At 39.3% G+C, this 24,714-nt stretch overlaps 1 protein-coding gene across 3 annotated transcripts in view; it reads left to right on the plus strand.

Moving 5' to 3' along the window:
• The window catches only part of Alcam (activated leukocyte cell adhesion molecule), a 199,802-nt gene that overhangs the window by 143,413 nt on the left and 31,675 nt on the right, over positions 1–24,714 (plus strand). For all 3 annotated transcript variants that reach the window (XM_004670447.2, XM_045147417.1, XM_045147416.1), the window contains exons 3-8: positions 1,994–2,213; positions 13,842–13,906; positions 15,076–15,163; positions 15,615–15,797; positions 21,675–21,802; positions 23,785–23,917. In XM_004670447.2, coding sequence (XP_004670504.1) covers positions 1,994–2,213; positions 13,842–13,906; positions 15,076–15,163; positions 15,615–15,797; positions 21,675–21,802; positions 23,785–23,917 — 817 coding nt within the window. The remainder of the gene's footprint in view (positions 1–1,993; positions 2,214–13,841; positions 13,907–15,075; positions 15,164–15,614; positions 15,798–21,674; positions 21,803–23,784; positions 23,918–24,714) is intronic.

Here is a 24,714-nt window from a genome sequence, read left to right on the forward strand (position 1 = left end):
GTTCATTTGTGGGATTTGTTTGAACTTATGCTTTTCCCTCAGATATCCCCTTGCAGGGGTAACATTCCGCAGAAACATTTTGGCAAACATGCTTAAGCTTATGATCAAAGGGTGTATGTTTTTTTCAAAGAGTCTTACTCTCCAGAAGGTGAAACCAGCAAGGCCAGGGCGCCGAGCTCAAACCTCAACTCTCCTGAGACTTACCAGCAGGGAACTGTGAGAGCTCACCCTACCAGATGTGACCCTGACTGGCTAATCTGCAAATTAATATTGTCATTTAATTCTGAAGTGTTGATAAGAGTATTAAGCCCACTTGACACTGCACAGATAGTCCAAAGAAAGTGTGGGACACTTAACTAAATGCTTGAACATTGAGTAATAACTATTATTTATTGTGAAAGAGTATGGGTATAGAAACTTAAGTTATACTGATAGCACATAATGAAACAGATAAATTTTAAGGAAAATGTTATGTTCCATTTATATTATATACATATATGATATATTTATGAAACTAACACATTTTCATAAATACAAATTGTAATCCCCACTAATGTTTTTTTGTAATTGAACCTTCATAGAATACTAAATTATATCATGCATTTTTTTTTCAAATTCACTACATTTTATTTTCTCAACAGCTTTGTGAGATAATTAAAGATGGGTCAGCCTCATTTTAGACTAAATTGTCCCAATGCAAGTCAGCTGGCCCAATCTCAGTGGGTGTAATCTCTTGTACAATTACAGCTGAACAGGCAGCAGTTTGGGCCAAAGATTTTTTTTTTTTTTTTCTGTGCCATATACCTCTACTCACACCAGCCTATGCAACGCAACCCTGTACAAATTCTCAGTACATAAGCATAACAACAAGTTTCTCACACAAACTGCATGTAGCCCAGGCCAGGCAAAGCTCTTTTTCACCCTCATAAGCCAAATCCCACAGTCTTCTTACTGCATTCAGGTTTTCCAACTCTGACCAGAATAGTCCATCAAGCAGTACTTACAGCACTGCAAGGTGTCTCTTAGGCCATGGTTTCCAATCTTTCCACATTCTCCTGCAAATCAGTTCCAAAAGGCCAAAGCCACACAGTCAGGTGTCCATCAGCAAATTGACACCACTTCTTGGTACCAACATTACTGCTGCAGTCAGGTTCGCATTGCTGTTGGAAGACACCTGACCAAGAGCAGCTTGTGGGAAAAAGGGGTTTATTTTGGCTTACAGACTTGAGGGGAAGCACCATGATGGGAGGGGAAAATAATAGCATGAGCATAGGGTGGACATCAGCTCCTGGGAAACACCAGGCAGACAACATCAGCAGGAGAGTGTGCCAAACACTGGCAAGAGGAAACTGGCAATCATACCCATCAGCCCACCCCCAACAATACACTGCCTCCTGGAGGCATCAATGCCAAATCTCCATAAGCTAGGAACCCAGCATTCACACAAGTTTATGGGAGACCCCTGAATCTAACCATCCCAGGTTGTGATGTGTCTGTCACCATATCAATGCCAGCTGCCAGCTGTGAACACTTAAAGCATAGGGATTACATCAATGAATATGCCAATTATAAGTGCCCAGGACACTTAGAGCAGTAAATATGTGCTCATCATAGCAGTTTCCTTAACATTATTTTGTACATTTATGCTTATTTTTCCTTTTTATAGTTTTACATTAACCAAGATTAGCCTTTATCCATTTCAAAATGACCACTGATTTTGTCTCACAGGTATGACAAGAGCCCAGATTCTTAAAGCTGTGTTCTTTCATTTTCACCCATTTAAAGCAACCTATTGCTTGTCTTCATGTGGAGAGTGAGTTTCTTTAAAGCAAAGATTTATGTGAACTTGTTACTCTAAATTATTGTTTTTGGATAAAAATTACATGTGTATATATTGGTAGAATAATATGGCCAGGAAGTGTTAATAATCTAAATTCAACCCTAAAACATCAGAAAGTCTCTGTTTATAATGTATTGCTATTTTCGTTTTTAGGAAAAGCCTGATGGATCTCCAGTATTCATTGCCTTCAGGTCCTCTACAAAGAAAAATGTGCAGTATGACGATGTACCTGAATACAGAGACAGACTGAGCCTCTCAGAAAACTACACTTTGTCTATCAGCAATGCAAAGATCAGTGATGAAAGGAGATTTGTGTGCATGCTAGTGACTGAGGACAACGTGTTCGAGGCACCTACACTTGTCAAGGTGTTCAGTAAGTACTCTGCCAGGTGGGTTGGGTGGCTGATAAGAACGTGATCCTGATGAAGAAGGCTGAGTTCTTCCTAATGCCTTGACAGCGGGGAGCTGTGTAAGAGGATTTTAGAGTCCTTTACTTTGTTTATTTGTTGTTTGTTTTGCATGCTGTTGGCAAGGAACACAGTTTCTGAAATTATAGGAGATTTGCAGTGAGGAAGTAAAAAAGTACTCTCTGGTTTATACTGTTAACATTTTGGAGCTGCGAAGTACTACCATGGACAACTGACATATGATCTCCAATTTTCTGATTTAAATAAACAAATATTTTGTGATATAGATATGTGACACATATTCTGCATGTGTACAATATGTTATATCCAGCTACATATAATTCTCATACTAATATACAAAAACAATAAAATATAAATTCCTGTCATCTGATGATGTAGCCATTGAAGTATTTAGTTTATAGTGTATAGTGTATGTGCATGTGTATCTGTGTCCTTTAATGTTTATTGATTCATTCTTTAAGTTGTCCACTTGGTTAAGAAAATTGTCCTGGAATAAAAAGGTTAGCACACATGGAATGTGTCTGTGGACTATAAACAGGGGAGAGAGTATAATAAGAAGGAAATTGTAGAAGATACTTGACGTAATTTCTGTAGTCGTGACAAAAAAGTTAGTTTGCCTGAAAATAATATATAGTTAACGTTATTGTGCAAATAGCTATGAAAATGAATGACTTGAGAAGTTATAATTAAAGTATTCATCTTTTAAGATACAAATAAACAATCTTACTTAAGTTACATGATAATGTTTTAAAAAGTAGATGAGAAAAATACTTCTCAAAAGTTTCAGTGTGCCAACACATTTAATTAGAAAAGAAATCTCACTTTCCTACTTTTCCCACTCTACTGTCTGATAATTTGACAGCATCTACAAATTATTAAACTAAGCAGTAAATAAAGAAACCTGGAAGATTTTCAACACAAGCAGATCACAGTGTGGATGCAGAGTGCTAAGACTGTCAAGGTGTGGATGTAGAGTGCTGAGAGTGTCAAGGTGTGGATGCAGAGTGCTGAGACTGTCACGGTGTGGATGCAGAGTGCTGAGACTGTCAAGGTGTGGATGCAGAGTGCTGAGACTGTCACAGTGTGGATGCAGAGTGCTGAGACTATCAAGGTGTGGATGCAGAGTGCTGAGACTGTCACGGTGTGGATGCAGGGTGCTGAGACTGTCAAGGTGTGGATGCAGAGTGCTGAGACTGTTAAGGTGTGGATGCAGAGTGCTGAGACTGTTAAGGTGTGGATGCAGAGTACTGAAACTGTCACAGTGTGGATGCAGAGTACTGAGACTGTCAAGGTGTGGATGCAGAGTGCTGAGACTGTCAAGGTGTGGATGCAGAGTACTGAGACTGTCACGGTGTGGATGCAGAGTGCTGAGACTGTCATGGTGTGGATGCAGAGTGCTGAGACTGTCAAGGTGTGGATGCAGAGTGCTGAGACTGTCAAGGTGTGGATGCAGGGTGCTGAGACTGTCAAGGTGTGGATGCAGAGTGCTGAGACTGTCAAGGTGTGGATGCAGAGTGCTGAGACTGTCAAGGTGTGGATGCAGAGTGCTGAGACTGTCACGGTGTGGATGCAGAGTGCTGAGACTGTCACGGTGTGGATGCAGAGTGCTGAGACTGTCAAGGTGTGTATGCAGAGTGCTGAGACTGTCAAGGTGTGGATGCAGAGTGCTGATAGTGTCAAGGTGTGGATGCAGAGTGCTGAGACTGTCAAGGTGTGGATGCAGAGTGCTGAGACTGTCAAGGTGTGGATGCAGAGTGCTGAGACTGTCACGGTGTGGATGCAGAGTGCTGAGACTGTCACGGTGTGGATGCAGAGTGCTGAGACTGTCAAGGTATGGATGCAGAGTGCTGATAGTGTCAAGGTGTGGATGCAGAGTGCTGATAGTGTCAAGGTGTGGATGCAGAGTGCTGATAGTGTCAAGGTGTGGATGCAGAGTGCTGAGACTGTCAAGGTGTGGATGCAGAGTGCTGATAGTGTCAAGGTGTGGATGCAGAGTGCTGAGACTGTCAAGGTGTGGATGCAGGGTGCTGAGACTGTCACGGTGTGGATGCAGAGTGCTGAGACTGTCACGGTGTGGATGTAGAGTGCTGAGACTGTCACAGTTTGGATGTAGGGTGCTGAGACTGTCACGGTGTGGATGCAGAGTGCTGAGACTGTCAAGGTGTGGAAGAAGAGTGCTGAGACTCTCAAGGTGTGGATGCAGAGTGCTGAGACTGTCACGGTGTGGATGCAGAGTGCTGAGACTGTCACGGTGTGGATGCAGAGTGCTGAGACTGTCAAGGTGTGGATGCAGAGTGCTGAGACTGTCAAGGTGTGGATGCAGAGTGCTGAGACTGTCACGGTGTGGATGCAGAGTGCTGAGACTGTCAAGGTGTGGATGCAGAGTGCTGAGACTGTCAAGGTGTGGATGCAGAGTGCTGAGACTGTCACAGTGTGGATGCAGAGTGCTGAGACTGTCAAGGTGTGGATGCAGAGTGCTGAGACTGTCAAGGTGTGGATGCAGAGTGCTGAGACTGTCAAGGTGTGGATCCAGAGTGCTGATACTGTCACAGTGTGGATGCAGAGTGCTGAGACTGTCAAGGTGTGGATGCAGAGTGCTGAGACTGTCACGGTGTGGATGCAGAGTGCTGAGACTGTCACGGTGTGGATGCAGAGTGCTGAGACTGTCACGGTGTGGATGCAGAGTGCTGAGACTCTCAAGGTGTGGATGCAGAGTGCTGAGACTGTCACGGTGTGGATGCAGAGTGCTGAGACTGTTAAGGTGTGGATGCAGGGTGTGAGACTGTCATGGTGTGGATGCAGGGTGCTGAGACTGTCAAGGTGTGGATGCAGAGTGCTGAGACTGTCAAGGTGTGGATGCAGAGTGCTGAGACTGTCACGGTGTGGATGCAGAGTGCTGAGACTGTCAAGGTGTGGATGCAGGGTGCTGAGACTGTCAAGGTAGGCTGCAGGGTGATGAGACTGTCAAGGTGTGGATGCAGAGTGCTGAGACTGTCAAGGTGTGGATGCAGAGTGCTAAGACTGTCAAATGTGGATGCAATGTGGTCAGACTGTCAAAGGGAACCTTTGTTCTCCAGAGGAACCTAGTGAAAGCCCATTAAATGTTGTACTTGATTACCATTCAGCTTAGAATGCACTCCAGAAACTATCTTCATTTGTTGATCATTTTGTGAATCAAACAGTTTTCTAATTCTTTACCAGACTTGTATATTTCTACAAAAAACTTGAAATAAAGAACCAGCAGTTTGTATTTGCCTGTGGCCCGTGCTTTTTTCTCTCTCTCTCTTTTTTTTTACTTTACTGCTGTCAGATAGGTTTATGATACATTTACTATGGGCACTTTTCTAAAAGCAGAACCAAGATGTTTTTACTGTATCTTACTATATTATAAATACAGTCAGGTACCAAGAATGTACCAAGGTAGGTAGAGTAACAGCATTATAATCACTATGTAAATTAGTTTGCTGTTTTCAGGGTTCTTTACACTCTGTTGAATATATTCACTAACAGGATAGTATATGTGGTAGTGGAGAAATGCCCAGGGTACATTTAGAGGAATCATTTATGTTATGGTCCAAATTTTCTGTCTTTTATACTATGCAATGTAGAAATCTACAAATAAAAGTTCTATTCTAATTCAAAAAATCTCTGTTACTTTGGGAAACAGAAGATTTCTATGATTGTGAAAACAAACTCACATGCCACATACTGCCAGGACCTCTTGCCCCCCCCCCTTTTTTTTGAGGGTTGTTGAAAACAAAGTGATTCTCAGCAACAGAATTTGCATGCCAGGCTGTGGGCCAAGGAGAATTTACATAGAGTCACCCACTCTTGAAAAGGTTGTTTGAGACTAGAAACTGTGAGACCCTCTAACCTCAGGAAAACAATCAGCATCGCTCATGGTCAAGACAATATTTAAAAAAATTACATAGGAACTTTGTTTCTTCTCTTTTTAAATCATGAATTTACTTCAGGTCACTTTCTGAGAGACAAACAGCAGCTGTGACAGGCAGACTTATTCTGTGCATGTGCATGTTGCCATCTCTTAACAGTTACTAAGCTCATCAATCAGTCCTCTGTTTCCCTCTGTGAAATCACCTAGCAACTTGAGCCATGTACTGCAGAATCAAGTGTGGCTCATGTGAGCCAATCCCAGGTCAGCCTTTGACAAACAGCCATTTTTTACTGGCAAAACCTAATTCCTTTTTTTCCAAACTGGAGGCTCTGGGTAATGACTTTACCTTTAATGTACGTCTGTTTGTTTAGTTTTAAACCATCTCTGAGATGTGAGAAATCATGCCACAAGCTTACCCCAATGGAGAAAGTAGCGTGCTTTGTCACCACGAATCAGCTGTTTCAACAGTGTCACAGTCAAACCACTTTTGCATTTAGTGCACATCCGAGCATAGAAAACTATTTGGAAGCAAGACTAGATTTTAGAAGTTCCCAGAGATCCATTGTAATGATTGCACAAAGGGCGGAGAGGTCAAATGGGTGCCCAGAGAGCCGAACGGTCGTGGAATTGGCCACCAGCAGACTGTGCTTTGTGCAGGCGGCTGCTGATTTCTGATCTTGGCAAGGCTCTTCAGCAGACAGGAGGGAAAATGACCTCTTGAGTAAAATGAATGCTTTAGATTACATGGGAGGCTTTTCAGTTCTGTTCCTAGGATCCTCTTCAAGAGCAAATGCACAGGCTTCGGGAAGGGAGAAGCTGCTTCTACTCAGTTCCTAGAAACCTATTAATTTTATTATTCATTATTTATTTATTTGAGAGAGAGAGTCAGAGAGAAAGAGAAAGAGAGAGAGAGGGAGAGGGAGAGAATGGGCATACCAGGGCTTCCAGCCACTGCAAACAAACTCCAGATGCATATGCCACTTGTGCATCTGGCTTGCGTGGGTCCTGGGGAACCAAACCCAGGTCCTTTGGCTTTGCAGGCAAGCACCTTACCCAGTAAGCCATCTCCCCAGTCCCCTATTAATTTTTAAAGTTATTTATGTTTACAAATTTATGTGAAAAGAAATAACAAAAGAAAGGAAAGAAGGGAGGGAGGGAGGAAGAAGGAAGGAAGGAAGGAAGGTAGGAAGGAAGGAAGGAAGGAAGGAAGGAAGGAAGGAAGGAAGGAAGGAAGGAAGGAAGGAAGGAAGGAAAGAAGGAAGGGAGGAAGAAAGGGAGGGAGGGAGGGAGGGAGGGAGGGAGGGAGGGAGAGAGGGAGGGAGGGAGGGAGGGAGGGAGGGAGGGAGGGAGGGAGGGAGGGAGGAAGAGGTAATCCTATCTACTCAGGAGATAAGACCTGCTTTTTGGAGCCAGCCAAAGCAACCTAGCAAGAATTTTTTTTTAATTAAAAGAAAAGAAAAAGAACTAGACAGATGGGTCAGACAATAAGGGTGCTTGCGGTAGACTCATGAGGGCCTGAGAGGACTTGATTCCCCTTGACTGTGATTCCTGAGCCCCCAAGTACAAAGCTGGGCATAGCCAAGGTTGCCTGCAACCCCAGTCCTGTAGTGAGCAGTGACTGGAGAATTCCCAGTGGCTCACTAGTCATTACTGAAAATAGCAGCCCTGGGTTAATGGTAGGAAACCACACAGATGAGGAAAGTAGGAATATCCTCAAGATTTCTTCTGGCTTCTTCACATATGCGAACAGGGCACATTTACATGTACACACATGTGCATACACCACACACATACACACCAAACTACTCATAGTACATGCATGCAAAAATGAAAAAAGAAAAAGAGAGATAGAGAGAGTGCATGGGAATAGCACAATCTCAAGTTAGTAGTTGCCTGTACTCCGGTGTTTTCTGATGTTCTAATATGTTCCCATACTGCAATGCTGTGTGCATCCATGGGTAAGGCATTTTTGAGGCTGGTTAGTGTGTGGGGGCTGCACACGTTTATCACAGAGCTCCTACAGCTCTTGACGCTTCATTGAGTTGGCACATTAGAAATCCCTCCTTGCCCCTCCTCAGAAAATTGTTCAACCTGAAAACAATAAGGCAATATTTTTTTTTTTTGGACATGGATACAACTTGTTTTTCATCTACTTCAGCCCCTTTATTTCACCTAAGAAGGAATAACCAATCAAGAGGCAGCGGTAGGCCAAGGACACAGTTGTTTGTTAACAAAAGAGTATAGACAAGAGGCCAGTATGGGACGTTGACTAGCTGAATAAGGCAATTTTATTAGCCCAGGCTGGCCTTTATGTAGGTCTACATGTCTTGAACTGCCGATCCTCCCGTGCCTCTACTACCCAAGTGCTGGGATTATAGGCATTCACCACCATTCCTCACTCAGTTTTGCTTTAAATACTAAAAATTGAGAGCCAGGCATGGTGATGTGCTCCTTTAATCCCAGCACTTGTGAGGCAGAGGTAGGAGGATCACTATGAGTTTGAGGCCACCCTGAGATCACATAGTAAATTCCAGGTCAGCCTGAGCTACAGCAAAACCCTACATCAAAAACAAAACAAAAATTTCATTTTCCCACCTAATAAGGAAAATACAAAATTATTCCATGGACACAAGAGTTCAAGTAGGTAGTGATCTATGAAGACAGAACCCTTGCACATCAGCTAGTTCCGGGTATTTGTCTTTGTAGTTCTTTCCCCACAGGTAATGGGAGCTATCCTTTGTGTGTTTTTTGATAGTAGTGCATGGGAGTGATATACAGCAGTTTTCATTAGTACATCTTCACCTGCCTGTGTAATGCTTTGTGTCCAAATTATAAACTTCATTAAGTTGTTGAATTCTAGCTTTCTGAAAGTCAGTGTCCACAGCACTCACTAGCTATAGCCGGGGGAGTTAGAGCCAACTAGAATATTCATTTTTTAGGAATACCTAATCAAGCCTCATCTATCTACCAGTCTCCTCATTCTCTGGTAACAACCTGGTAACCACTACATCTGATACAATGCAAGGCAGAGAGAAAGTAAGACTTTTATTTGAAAAATGATTGAAATTTCACTAAATATTAAATTTGTCATTGCTTTTAATAATTTATGTTAGGTACTCAAAGGATATAACTGAAAACTCTACATTGGGCTAGAATGAAATCATTTCAGTCTTAGTATTATGCTATTTCCGTAGGTATGACGTGTACTATATGCTGATAAAGATTCCAGCTGCACCATCCTTCAACAGACAGACACACAGTATAGAGTCATGGAATATCAGATTTTACAATAATTGTAAGATCTGTTCTTAGATATCCCTGTCCTATAAATGTAAGCTGCCATAGATTGGTCCTGTGATCATACACTCCTAGTTACCTCACTCGAGACATCCAGGCCAGCAGAGAACCAAAGCACAGTTTTACCACTGATATATGAGAGTTGACTGACTTTAGAGTTATTCATAAATATACAGAAGATAATTTGGCAACATTTTAAATCAGTGCTTTTTACTAAATTACTTTAAGAATACAAGTGAATTGGTGGCATTGCCTTTTTGCTGAATTTTATACTTGGTTATGAACCCTTGAATCATATTAAGGCATAATTCAAACTAGGTTAAAAAACACTTTAGAATCAATATGCAATTTTGCTGAAATACTATGTGTCCTCTTTGATGGTCCTCCAACTAATATCCATCGATTGATAGAATCTAGTATAAAAGAAAATTACATACAAATATGTCGTTACTCTAAAGGGTTTGGAGCAAAAGTTTAAAAAGAAGGAAATGGAAGAGGTATTGACACTATGTTCACAGTATTCACTGGGACTCTTTCACAGATAAAGATGAATAAAAGTGGAAAAAAGCCTAAACTTTATGCATGTTATCATCAAATTTTTAGCTTTTGTTCAGCGTAGCTTTATGAAAATGATGATGGACTTGGGAAATAATCAAAACAAAGTATCTACTACCATGTGCCAAGGAATGAAAGTCATTTAAGATCATATGCGCATTAATCAGACATCACAGGGTTTTAAAAGAAAATAAGAGGTATATGTGGAGTATAGTGAGTAGGGCATACATGGCCAAGCATTCCTGATTTTCTAGGTCAGGTGGAAAGCAGGAAACCTTGCATAATTGCTCACCAAATTTTGTATTTAGAGCTTACATTTGTATGGAAATTTTCAAATCTCTCCATAACGTTCAGGCATAATATTACTAAAGGACAAGCTGAAACATACCTTTGCTTTCCTTTCTAGTTTTGATACTTATTTGACCACACCAAACTATTTACTATGTTCTCTCTCTCTCTCTCTCAAGCTTTTAGAGAGGGCATCACTAAAAAGCTAGGTTTAGAGACCAGAGAGTATTGGTTTGTTGCATTAAGCTCCAAAGAATGTCTTTCTGTTCAAATATTTTGGATGCATATCTCTCTGAACTGTGCTAGATATTTGATTTGAAAAGCGTGGCTTCTAAATAGAATTCAGTATTTCATCAGGAACTCAGTGTCAATCTGTGTAGCACATTCATAAACATGAGAACAGTGTCAAGCTGTACTGACATGGGGTAGGCTTTAACTTCCACAATGTATATTTTCCACAACAGGTGTGTATTTTGAGGGAGCTTTTGACATCTTCATCTGATTCGATCCTCATCTTCTTAATGCTCAGGAGTGTGGGTGTCACTACTGGATTTATTAACCTCAGTTGCCTGTGTTGTCTCTTTCTATTCCTGTGACTTTCCTTTTATATTTTTCTAATTTCCTATGTCTTGTTTACAATTTGTATGTTTGGAAACTAGATAGTTATCATTGTAAAAATTGTATTAGTGGCCAGGCATAGTGGCACACACCTTTAATCTCAGCAGTTGGGAGGCAGAGGTAGGAGGATCACCAAGAGTTCAAGGCTACCCTGAGACTACATAGTGAATTCCAGGACAGCCTGGGCTAGAGTGTGACCCTACCTCAAAACAAACAAAAAAAATTGTATTAGTGGAATTATGTTTCCCATATTTATAGAACATAAGCTCTCCTATAATTAAAGTGCATGAGCTCAATACTTATATATATTAGTACATTGCCCCAATTTCTAATAAAAAACAAACATACAAACATGCAAAGGGAAAATTAACTCTAATATTAGCCTAAACCAAGTTATTTTTTTCAGTCATCTCCATTAATATCTACTTTGGTATCCTAAAGCCTTTTTGGATTTTCCCATATTTCCTATAATGATCTGAGTGAGTAACATATTTAGCAACTGAATTTCAAGTTGAATAATCATTCTAAAAATTATTTTAAATTGGTAATACATATTAGATGTATTAGAGATAGTAAATAATAAAATTATGAAATAAAAATCATTAGTAACTTATATATCTGTAGAATAATTTAGCTCTGATATTTGAAAATTAGTGATAATGAGCCAATTTTATATATTTTAAATTATTTTATTTATTTATTAGAGAGAAAGAGGGGGAGAGAGAGAGAGAGAGAGAGAGAGAGAGAATGGGCATGCCAGGGCCTCCAGCCACTGCAAACAAACTCCCGATGCATGTGCCACCTTGTGAAACTGGCTTACATGGTATAGCAGACAGCTTCAGGTTCACTGAGATGAATTTCCAGAGCAGGCACAGTTATGGAGGAAGGTATGTTTATTGAAGCCTATAGATCCAGGGGAAGTTCCATAAATAGCAGAAGAAGCTGGCCTGCCTTTACAGGTCCAAGCAGAGAAAGAGAGAAGCACAAGCTAAAAGCCAAAAAGCCACACTTCAGGAACTCCTGCTAGGCACACTTTGCATATCTTCAGATTGAAATCCTAAACTCACCACCACACCATAAGATCCACCCAGTGACACTGCCTCCAGCCAGGTGGCTGCAGATGCTAACTACAAACAATATAAAACTGAATTTATTGGGGGCCATCTATTCATACTACCACACATGGGTACTAGAGAATTAAACCTTGATCCTTGGGCTTAACAGGCAAGCACCTTGACCACTAAGCAATCTCTGCAGCCCAACAATTTATATTTTATATAAATAATTGGTTTGAAAAAAAGTTAATTGTGTAAAATACATCAATGATGAAAGAAAGCTAACTGATAAGAATATAATTACTACATACAAAATACATGATGAATTTAAAAAGACAATCACTAACCAGAATAATCCAACAAAACTGGGTAAATGCTTAAAAGACAGTCCTCAAATGAGTACAAATTGCCCTCATACATTGTTGGTAAGAATGTAAACAAGTCTAGTCACTCTGAGATTAAGTATGGTTATTTCTCAAAAAAAAAAAAAAAAACACTTAAAATTGAACAAGTATAAGATCCAATAAAACAAGAAAGTCATGAAAGGAAAAGGGTTACCATTTAGGGAAAGCAACCTGACCAGAGGATGAGATGGGTGTGAGCAGCAATGGTGATAGGGAATGAATAAAATGAAATTGGTTCATGATACACATGCCTAAGAGTGCCATAATGAAGCCTTGCATTTTATGCAAGGAATAATCATAATTATTGCTGCACTATTTTGGGGAAAAAGGGGTTTGAGGTAGGGTCTCATCCTTGTGCAGGCTGACCTAAAATTCACTATGTAGTCTCAGGGAGGCCTTGAACTCATGATGATCTTCTGCTTCTGTCTTCCAAGTGCTGGTATTAAAAGCATGCACCACCATGCCTGGCCTTATTGCTCCAGTTTTTTTTTTTATAATTTTATAATTTTTAATTTTTTTTTTGTTTTTTACTTATTTATTTGAGAGCAACAGACAGAGAGAGAAAGAGGTAGATAGATAGGAACTCCAGATGCATGCATGCCTTGTGCATCTGGTTAACGTGGGTCCTGGGGAATCGAGCCTCAAACCGGGGTCCTTAGGCATGACAGGCAAGCGCTTAACTGCTAAGCCATCTCTCCAGCCCACTGCTCCGGTTTTAATCAGCTGTTTCCAAGTCATCTATTAAAACTTATTTTATAGAATTTTCTATGATCATAATACTTTTGTAGATTAACTTATGTTCCAGATGGGAAAGATTTTGTCATATTTCTAACTCATAATGTGACTTAACTAATAAAGTTTGGAATATTTAGAGAATTTGGGCATCTTCACTTCCCACCCCTAGATTTCCCATGATTGCATAAAAGAATTTCTAAAACTTCATTATGCCCAAGGATCTTCTAGGAAATTGTTTAAAAATATAGAGGGATGGGATTTCACCCAGAGATACTGATGCAACAGACTGCTTGGGACTCAGAAATGTGTGTTTTAAACAAGAACTTATGTGAATTGGGTTCATGTGAATTAGTGTACTTACGTTATGAGTTGGTAGTTATCACTATGTAGGAAGTAACCAATTAAAGATAATATATTCTTTTTAGTAGATTAACCTCAATTCACTATCAAATCCATATTCCTTCCTTAAAATATTCTGAAAACATTGCTGATATTTTACTCAAAGCAGTTATAAATGATATCCAAGGTATAAAATATATCTAAGCAAATGTTTGGATGGGTATAACTATCAGATTTCATAAATTCAAAATATGTAGGGAAGTGTACTCTATATTCCATTGTTTGGTCTTCTGCTCTGAACATATGGAATATCTTTGTTGTCAATCAGTCACAGATGTCCTTTATTTCTTTCATATATATTTAATACCTTTCTCTGATTTACTTTAGAGCAACCATCTAAACCTGAAATTATAAACAAAGCACCATTTCTTGAAACAGAACAGCTGAATAAGGTGAGAACTTGTTTTTTATTGCCTCCTCACAGCTTAGATGCTTTGACTAACACAGTGGGTTTGGTCTTATGGAGGTCCAAATATTGCAAGTCCCATCAAAGTATCCTTAAGGGCATAGTGAGAACAGCATACCTACTATCTTTTAGAACCATGGGGATATGAAAAGTGTGGTCATTTCTCAAAAGAGGAGTCTTTCAGAAGGAAAAGAACTGAAAGAATGAATTATAGATAAGTAGATTTTCTCCAGGAAAAATGTAGAAAGTACTTTACAACAAAATGAAATGATGAATGTGTAAGAGAATGGCATATCAAAGAAGCATCAGTTTTCAGCCTTTCTGAAACTTTGTGTACCAAGAGACCATAAAACATAAATATGAGAACTCATGCATGTGGTGAGATCAGGTTGAACCATTTATGCCATACAGTAAGTTTATATTTTATTCTGTTGACAAATAACCATTGAACATTTGAAGTAAAGGTGTGAAAAGATCAGAAATGAACATTCATGTTATCAAAGTTATAAAGGGAATTTATATTGAAGTGGATACTCAAAGGTAAAGTTCCATTTTTAACACATCAATTGAGAAATAATCTCAGTTTTACTAACTAAATTATTTAAGTTTTCCTTTGTGTTTTTATATCCAGTGTGGGGAAGCAAGTTCTTTGAATCAGATTGAATTTTACTAATAAACTTTGAATAAAATTAAAACACATTTGAATAAAGTAGTTGGGGTTATGGAATGTGGTAAATAATATATATACACTTATGTCACATGAAACTGGAGAGGCACCATAGTTTTACACTAAGTATGACATATATAGATCTATGAATCACAGTAATAATTAATACAGTTATTTAATGTTAAAATGAATAGTTTCAAAATGAATTTGGTAATACCTCTAAATGAATTTGATTTTATTAATAGTGTCAGGTACTCTTTCACATTTAAATATGGAAAGACTGTATTTTTAATGTAAAATACTGCTTTTATATAAAACAGTATGTGTTTAATCCATAGTCACCATTGAGAAATAAGTGGTTCAAGACACCTTGGATATTCTGAATATTCCAGGGCTCCCAGATTGAAACAAGAGCATATTTGAAACAAGAAAACATTATTTGAGACAAAGATAAAAGAAGAAAGACTTTTTTTTTTTTTATTTTGCAGTTGGGAGACTGCATTTCAAGAGACAGTTACCCAGATGGCAACATCACATGGTATAGAAATGGAAAAGTTCTGCAACCCATTGAAGGAGGTGGGTATTAAGTGGGCAGTAAAATCAGATTACCTGGTGGGAAATTCACTAGTGTAGCCTTTCTATGGGCAGTGCAGATTCTAAATATACAGTCCTATTTTATCTATAACTTTCTGTTTTTGTACTAAATGCCCATTAAATCATTGAGTGGTTATTTTGATCCCATTTTAGCCCTTCTGCTGAAGGCTTATGAGCAGAACAAATTATTTCTTCATATGGAATGTTTTAAAGTTAATCAAAATAGTGAGGTTTGAGATTTCAGATCCTGTTTTTGTCTACATATCTGATTCACGGTTTTGAAAAAGGCATCTCACCTCACTGTGTGCCAGTTTCCCATATCCTAAATAAAATTAAAAGGAAAAGATCACTTCACAAAGGTGTTAGGATATTTAATTAAGGTTATGATTTTCCAGCGAAAGATTTTATTATGAGTGTTCTCTATTTTCTTCAGCGGTGATCATAATTTTTAAAAAGGAAGTAGATCCAGTTACTGAGTTGTATACCATGACTTCATCCTTGGAGTATAAGACAACCAAGGCAGATATACAAATACCATTCACGTGCTCTGTGACGTATTATGGACCCTCAGGCCAGAAAACAATTCATTCAGAACAAGAAGTCTTTGACATTTATTGTAAGTAACTTAACATACAATTGTATAATTTTAATGTTTTAATTTTAATCATAAATAATATTCAAATATTTCTAACCTCTGAAATTCCAACCCAATTGCTCCATACATTGTGTTTCTAACCTTCATACCAAAACTATGGTACCCAAATAATCTTTTCTTTTGCCCCTTGGGAAATTGATAGGAAATATGCTTATCTATTTTATATCTTTGATATCTTATTAATAACTATGTTAATTCCCACAAAGGTATGATCTATAATTCTCCTCCTGCTAGTTCTCACTCCTAGCACACTGCTGTGAATTTTTCAGGAAACCAAAATGCCTTGTACCTATTGTTCAAATATATGATAGACAACAAATAATGCCTTTTGAATGACTAGCTTTCCTATAGAGTTATCATTTTAAAAGAGATTTATGTTAATAATGAGATCCATTGCTTAATTTAGGCTATTGCATTCCAAGATATATTGGTCAGCTAAGTCAAAAATTAGAAATAGACTATGATGCTACAAAAGAACCTTTCTGCTCATTGGTTGTAGCTCTGTTGTTTTATGTAGTACACATGGGAGGCACAGATATGTGTTAGCTTTAGAAAGAAGGAGCAAATTATTTTCCTCCATTCTGGGAATCAATGAGAGATAATCTAATGAGATTGGCGTTCCAGTCACAGTGCTGTCAGTTATTGAATACTTTTTATAAAGTAGCTGATTACTCTAAAATATAGTTTTCTTATCTTGAAATATAAAAAGTACTGGATCTAACTAATGATTTGTTATGGAGATTAAGTAAAATCTCAAGTCTAATATACATAATACTGAATTACACATTAAGTGCTCCTGAAGTACAACTCTCATTACTATTTGATTAGTATCACTACATAAACATATGCCTGGAGATATTCTTATTCCTCTTATTATTATTGTCATTATTCACTGTTATTATTAACATGAATAAAAAATCCTTGCAATGCTGCTGTTATTCCAGAATAATGTAGCATGTCTACTTATTTCTGCCAAAATGCCAGCTAAGCCTCTGGAGAATTTTAGCTCATCTAAATTTCTGATTTGGTTCCTTAAGACATAATCTTATACAGAATAAAGTGAACTTTCAAACTCACCCAAACACTAAAATGGCTTTTGTTTTAGACATGCTGAACAAGTTTAAGATTGATTTAAAAGGAAGGAACTTAGTATTTTATTGTATATAGCTATTCTAAAATCAGAAGATTATTTCTGTAAGCAAATGTACAATTGTTTGTTATTTAAGATATCTCTCATGGTATAAACTAATGACATCTGATACACAGATGTGTGTGGTACCAACAGATAATTCAGTACATATACACTCAATAGACAGCAAACAAAATAGTTAATATTTGCATCATATGACACACTTTAAAACTTTTTTTCAATGCTATAGATTGACCTCAGAGCCTTGTATATGCCACCCAGTACTCTTCCACAGAGCTACATTCCCTGCCTTCAGTTATGTGATACTTAGTCCACGAAGTACCACAAACTGCCTCTGAACATGCTTAGTGGCCAGGCGGGCCTGAAATCCATGACCTCCTACCTTTGCCTCCTGACTTATATTATTACAAGTATATGCCACCATGCCTGATTTAGATTTTTGATGAGCATGTAAAGTGGTACACATTAATGGTATACAGAGTGCTTTTTCAGTGAACACATACAAATGTTAATGACTGGATAGGGGAATTTATCATTTGTGTCTTGTTAAATAGTTGTGTTTAGAGCCTTGAAATTTCTGTCCTCTCGTTATTTATGAATAAAGCATCTTGGTAGATCTTGGTAGAATGTAGGCATATAATGTAGTAGAAACTATCAAGAGGACTGTTAAGACTTGGGAATTGGCTGAATAAGAAGGCACAGGAATGTATGCAGGTGCAGGCATACAGATGGGGAAGCAGGTAAATCCTTGGATGCATAAGGAAGATACAGTTATACCTTAACTGGCTGCAGAGGGTAGCCCTTGCCTGCTATTGAGAAAACAACATATGTACTTTTGAACTTCTGGATGATGACACAAACCAGCTCCTTCAAAGTATTCATTATTTCAGATGAGAATCAAGGCACCTTATCAGAAAGAAATGGTCAGTGTAAAAAGGCAAGTATTAAATGCCCCAGGCCAGACTCCCAAAAGCTCATATGTTCAAGGACAGTGATTCTCCATTTGTAAAACATTATTGATTGGTTAAGACACAGATTACTGGAACTCGCTCTTAAGATTTTGATTGAGTGAGTCTGGGGAGATTCTTGAGACTTTAAAACTATATCAAAACCCCCTAGTGATATTGATGATACTAACCTACTGAGTGTATTTTGACAATGACCACTACTGAGAGATGTTGGAGAAGAGAGAAGGGGAATTAAAATTAGAGGACATTATAAAAATATAATATGAAGAATTCTAACTTGAGAGGGCTTGAGAATAAGAAACTAGTTCATTCCCTGCTCAGCTGGTTCCATCTGTAGCAAAGTAGTTAAGAACTCGGCTCTTTCTTTGTCTTGGGGGTTTATCTGATTTTTGCCTCTGCTACTCCTTAAGTTTGTACTTTCTTTCCTGATGGGCTGTTTCTTCAGTGACTTACCAAATACTGTACCTGACTATGTGTCCATCTGTGCTCACTGTAAACCCACGGCCCTCCACATTGCTGCCAACAGCTTTCTTAAACATTAATGGGATAGTGTATTAGTCAGGGTTCTCTAGAGGAGCAGAACCGCTGGAATGAATTATTTTAAAAAGGAAATTTATTGGATTAGTGTATGGTAGTCCAATAGCAGATGCAGGCCTGAGAGTCAAGGAACCTGGTAGCTGCTCAGTGCATGTGGCCAGATGCCTCAGCAGTCCTGATCTGGCACTGGAGGCCCGGAGGCTTCCTGAGGAGCCGCTGGGTTTCCATGCATGTTGGTCTTCAACCCTCACTGGAAAGAAGGAAGGAGCTTGCTCTGGGGGAGGGGCTTACTCTGGGGGAAGGATTCCTCCTTCAGTGAATCCTTCCTGAAAGCAACCTCAGGGATTACTGTGGATTACTAAACAGATCAAGTTGACAACAACTTAGCCATCACAAGTCCAGCCTTGTCAATTTGACACCAAACCATATCTCCTTATATCATACTTAATTTCCAAATTAAAACAGTAACAAACTCCCATGTACAACTGGAACTGCAAAATTCCCCCCCCCCCCAACACAAAGCAAGGCTCCTTGAGGAATTCTTAGTCTCTAATATAATAGGTCTAACATAAATTTAACAGCTAGCTAGTGATAGACTCTTTATGTTGATGCAGATATGTACAAACACTGTGTGTCAAGGTAGGAGTCCCCACAGTGCTCAGACGAATCTCAGCACCCTTTTAGGTAGAATTTGCTGGGTTTCTATTGGCTGCAGTTGTGTGCTATATCTCAGTCTTCATGACCACCCTCCACCACTGTGGTCGGCTCTCTTTTCCTAAGTCCCCTCAGAGAATGCAGCATGGCCACCCCTCCATAGGCGTTCGTTTTCCTGCATCTGTCACTTAACAAGCACCTTTTTATTTTCTGCAGCCTAGCTCCAGGATGGATCTCTCTTGGAAATTTTTGAGCCTTATGTATCTAGAGCTATGACAGATGTAGTTCGTAATGTTGTCATATTCTTAATTGTCAAGTTTATTATTTTAATAAATTCAGAAAATTCCTTAAGGCAGGAAACAGCATTTTCTGCTTTATGATTCCAGAAGTTTTTTTTTTTAACTTATATAAAATAGACATTGAACATATTTATCAATAATTGGATAGAAAGATAAATATCTGGGAACAAAACTGAATAGATAATTTTGCTTAATGTGTGGGAGTTGATGTAAAGCATGAGAGATATAACAATTGCACTTAAGGTAAATTCTAGATAAGCTATCTATAATAGCCTAAGGAATTTTTTTTATTTCAAAGCTCTTCATATCATGATTATGTGAAAGATTCTGAATGTCATAATAGTCAAAATACTGCTTTAGAAATGTGATTCAGATAAGTAGTTATGAAAGAAAAATAGTAGAAAGGCTTAAGGTTAGGAACCAAATGAAATCTGATGGCAATCTCACTTGCATAGGTTAATTAGAGCATAGACTGGTGTAGTGTTAGTGTGAATAAAAGGAAGGACTCAAATGAAAAATATAATACAAAGTTCTAACCATTGAAACTCGAGTGGGTAAGAGAGGAAAAAGAAGAAAGCCAGAATAATCGGAAGAATAATGACTCAATAGGCAGGGTAAAATTCAAAATTCGATACAAACGGATAACAAGGAAAAATTAATATTGTCATCATGGGAGTGTTTATATCTGTGGAGTTATGGTTGGGATTTAAATGTTTGTGATAACCCTGATCACAGCACAGTTTTCAGATCTCTGTTGTACAGCAGAAGCTCTCACAAGGAAGTGCAGAGGAGGTGAACTGAAATAGAAAAGAAAATCGTCGCACAGGTCATGCTTCTGGCTGTCCCAGGATCAGACTCAGTGAGGGATGGGCCACTTTGATTGACATACTAAGAAAGGGATGCCACAAGGTGAACCTCCTGCAGCATGTGTGAAAGTCTCCATGAGGCCTCCTGTTTTATATGGCTCATACCCACTCATAAGGAAGATAAAGAGGCAATGAGAAAAGCAGAGAGGGAGAGAATGAAGAGATAGAAATGAAAGGCAGAGGGATGCCAACACCAAGCTTATTGACCTTTCAGCTCTACTGAGAACTGCTTGTTGACAGATCTCTGGAAAATCTGGAAAGAAACAACTAGGTCATAAGAAGTGTAACGTTGCTGTTTAACCATAAAACGTGGATCTGAATATGTTGTATGAATATCCAAAGATGGCAAATGGGCATTCTATAGCTATCTTCCAAAGTTGCCCAAGCAAAGTAATTGTATAAGCCAACTACAGAGCTGCAAAGATAGAAGAGAGACTCTCTCTCAAACTACCTCTTACTTGCCCCAACCACTAGCCGGTAATAAAATTGGTCTTGCAGAGATAATATTTTTAGTGCATGAATTTAACAAAAAGACACATCTCAATAGTCACTAGTTTGGGTAACGTTTTTTCTATAGTTATTCATTTGTGCAAATTTTCTCTGAAAGCCTGCCTTTGCATTAAACAATTTCAAAATTCATTGTTTGTTGTATCATCCAGTTTATTTATGTCCCACTCTATCCAGCCTTTATGAGCACTCCACAGCTGAGTAGAACCCTGTATTGAATGCTTAGGAACTCTGCTCTCTCTGAAAAGAAATATATGTGGCTTAAGTGGAAAAAATGTATATTTATTATACATATACAACCATGTACATATGGCCTGATTGACTGAATGAAGGATCTCTGTATTCACAAAAGCAGATCTACTCTGCTGCTTGCCAAAATTCCTGGCTGGCTGTATTCAGCTTATGTCTCCTCCTTTTCTTTTTTATGCAGTGTTATTACGAAGCAGGGGTTGTAGTGGTGCCTAATATTTTACTGTCTTTGCTAGCTGGTGTAGTGTTTCCAAGCTATAAGATTCGTATGACATCGTTAAATTTCCTCATAATGAAGTCACGCAGTGAGAACGTTCTACTGGGTCTTTTACACAGAAAATAATTACAGTCATTCCCTCCTCACTTAAAGACATTTTGCTAGGAAGAAATTGATTTTTATGTAGCAGGGTCTCTTTGTAGTAACTAAGATTAGTACTTGGTACAGCAAGTGGTTATTAACTGCAATCCCTCTATAAAAAGATACATTTAAGTAATTACCATCACTAGCTTCTTGAGAAAATTGTATATAATTTAGTCATTTACATTGTATCTACAGAGTAATTTGGCACTTGACTGAAATAGTTAACTAGTACCTGTGACTATTGCAGATCCAACAGAGCAGGTGACGATACAAGTGCTGCCACCAAGAAATGCCATCAAAGAAGGGGACAACGTCACTCTGAAATGCCTGGGGAACGGCAACCCTCCACCTGAGGAATTTATGTTTTACTTACCAGTAAGTGCTTAAGGAGTACCTGAGTGTGGCTGCTGTCATTTGTCCCGTTGTTTGCTTTCTGCCCGGCAGTGAGAACTCTAGGGACCTGGGCAGCCGAAGTGAGGAAAAATGTTTCTCGTAGGGACAAAGAAAGAAATAACGCCTGCAGAATGTCCTTTGAAAGCTTTTGTGTCACCTGCCAAGGTTCTTGCTTCTTTTCCCCATAATGTTTAGAGATTTCAGAGACAAAGAGAAAAAAGAGGTAACCACAGGAAGCCATAATTGCAAAATCTCAAGATAAATAAGCTGAAAACCTGCTCTTGAGCAGAAGATATGTACAAAAGTTAAAGATCACGACAGCAAAGCGTCTGATCTGGATGGTAACCCTCCCCACGGAGTGTCTGCACACACCCCTGGTCTCTTTAAGTGTGGACGGTTCTGTTGGGCATGATCAAATAATGCTGCCGGCTCGGTCTTCTTAGAGTCTTATAACAAGTTCTTCCAGGTTTTTTTTTCTTTTTCTAAAAAATATTTCATCTATTTATTTCTTTATTCCTTTAGTAGAGAGAGAGAGAGAGAAAGAGGGTGGGTGTGCCAGGGCCGCCAATCATTGCAAACAAAGTCCAGATGCACATGCCCCCTTGTGCATCTGGCTTGTGTGGGTCCTGGGGAAATGAACCGAGGTCCTTTGGCTTTGCAGGCAAGCACCTTAACCACTAAGCCATCTATTCTTCAGCCCAAGTTCTTGCACATTTATCTTTATTGTAGCAGAAAGAAATGACCTGCCCAGAGGAAACTGGAGAGCTCCTAACCTGAGCGTGCACGGCGCTGTGGAGCATGACTAGGAAAGTGCTGGCTGTCGCGGCCACACGCTGAGGACAGCTGAGCGCCAGCAAACCCTGCCCAGGCCCTGCTTGGGCCGTTAATGGCACGCCGCTGGAGAAGTACGGCGGTGCGCTTCCCTGGGCCTCTCGGATGACTGGCGTACAGACCTTCTTAAGAGCATAAGTGTTGACAGAAAGCGTTGTTTCCTCTGTGAAACTGATGTGAACATTTGTGTCTCACTTGCAAATGGAAATTTTGGGACACTTTGTGTTTTCACTTTGGCTAGCAGGTCAAATTTATGTCTCACTTTTAGCAATTAGTATTTGCTGATTTTCGTTTGGGTTTTGTTGATGTTTATAGCATCCCACAACATCTGGTTTTTCAACTCTTGATTTGTAATTGCTTCTCTTCCTTTTCTTCATTTTCATTCCATCATTCTCTTATCCTTCCTGTTTCCTACTCTTTTATATACTTGGTTCCTTTGGGTCCTTCCATGTTATTTGGATATATGGCAAATTTTCCCTCCTCCCTTCCTTCCTTCTTTTCCATCCTCCCCTTCCTTCAATCCTTCTTCCACCACCTCCTCCTCCTCTTCCTTCTTGCTCTCTCTCCCTCCTTCCTTCCTTGTACTGGGGCTCAGGGTCTTGCACATGCTAGACAAGCTCTCCACTCCCACTTCCAACCGTTTGGATATTTGAGCCACAATCTTACTGGATAGCTCAGGATGGCCTTGAATTCACTCTGGCCCAAGATAGCTGAAAACATAGAGCCCTCCTACTTCTAGGCCCTGAATGCTGGAATTTTAGCCATATGCCTTCAACGTCAGTGGATGTTTACTTTTAGACTTATATTTATAGATAGATATAGATAAAGCACAAATATAAAAATAAAACACTGCACATTTAAAAATCTATATTAAAATTCAACACAAGATATGCAGTCAATAAAGGAGATGCATCAGTACAATATAAATTACATCTTCAAAATTCCTTGAAACTCAAATATTATTTCTCTAAAAGTTGGCTGCTAATAGCACAAATTAAGCTCTCTTCTTTTGCATAGAAAAAATATTTTTTCTTTTTTCCCATTAGCTGAGAAAGTGCCATCATCATCAAGAAATGTATCTGTTCTCATTATAGCTGCCACGTGTAACCACTGCGTTTTGCCTCTCTCAAAAGGGACAGCCCGAAGGAATAAGGAGCGCAGATACGTACACGCTGGCAGACGTGAGACGCAATGCAACAGGAGATTACAAGTGCTCCCTGACGGGCACGAAGAGCATGGTCGCCTCAACGGCCGTCACAGTTCACTGTGAGTCACTTTCTTCCCTGCCCGCCTGCGTCAAAGCCCTCTGAGGGCATCACGTAGCTCACTCTCCAATCAATCCCAGCTGTGGAGTTTGTGAATAACTTTCTTTCAATATTAGACTCAGAGAGGAGAAGCCGAGCAAGCTCAGATTTCCTTCAGAGTTGCACTACAATAGGAAACCCTTGCAGATTTGTCAGTGCAGAAGCGCCATGAGTGTGTCTGAACAATGCACAGTTTTCTCAAGGAACAAATTGTTATATATTTTAAGTATCTGTCTAATGTGTGTGTGTGTGTGTGTGCGTGTGCATGTGCGTGTGTGTGTGGGGGGGGTGTGCTGCAGTGCTAGAGATTGAACCCTGGGCTTTGCACATGGTAGGCAGAAACCTTACCATGGAGCTTCATCCCCAAGACTTATTTAGATATTCGTTTTTTTAATTTTTTTTTTAAATTTATTTGAAAGTGACAGACAGAGAAAGAGGCAGATAGAGAGAGAGATTATGGGCGTGCCAAAGCCTCCAGCCACTGCAAACGATCTCCAGACACGTACGCCCCCTTGTGCATCTGGCTAATGTGGGACCTGGGGAATCGAGCCTCGAACCAGGGTCCTTAGGCTTCATTGGCAAGCACTTAACCGCTAAGCCATCTCTCCAGCCCTTATTTAGATATTCTTGAGAATCACAAGGTTTGTCATGGGCTAAGAATAATGTAGGCTAGGTGCCTATTTAAGATAGATAGATAGATAGATAGATAGATAGATAGATAGATAGATAGATAGATAGATAGATGATAGATAGATAGAT

This window comes from Jaculus jaculus, chromosome 4 (assembly GCF_020740685.1).
Source record: "Jaculus jaculus isolate mJacJac1 chromosome 4, mJacJac1.mat.Y.cur, whole genome shotgun sequence".
Taxonomy (NCBI): Eukaryota; Metazoa; Chordata; class Mammalia; order Rodentia; family Dipodidae; genus Jaculus; species Jaculus jaculus.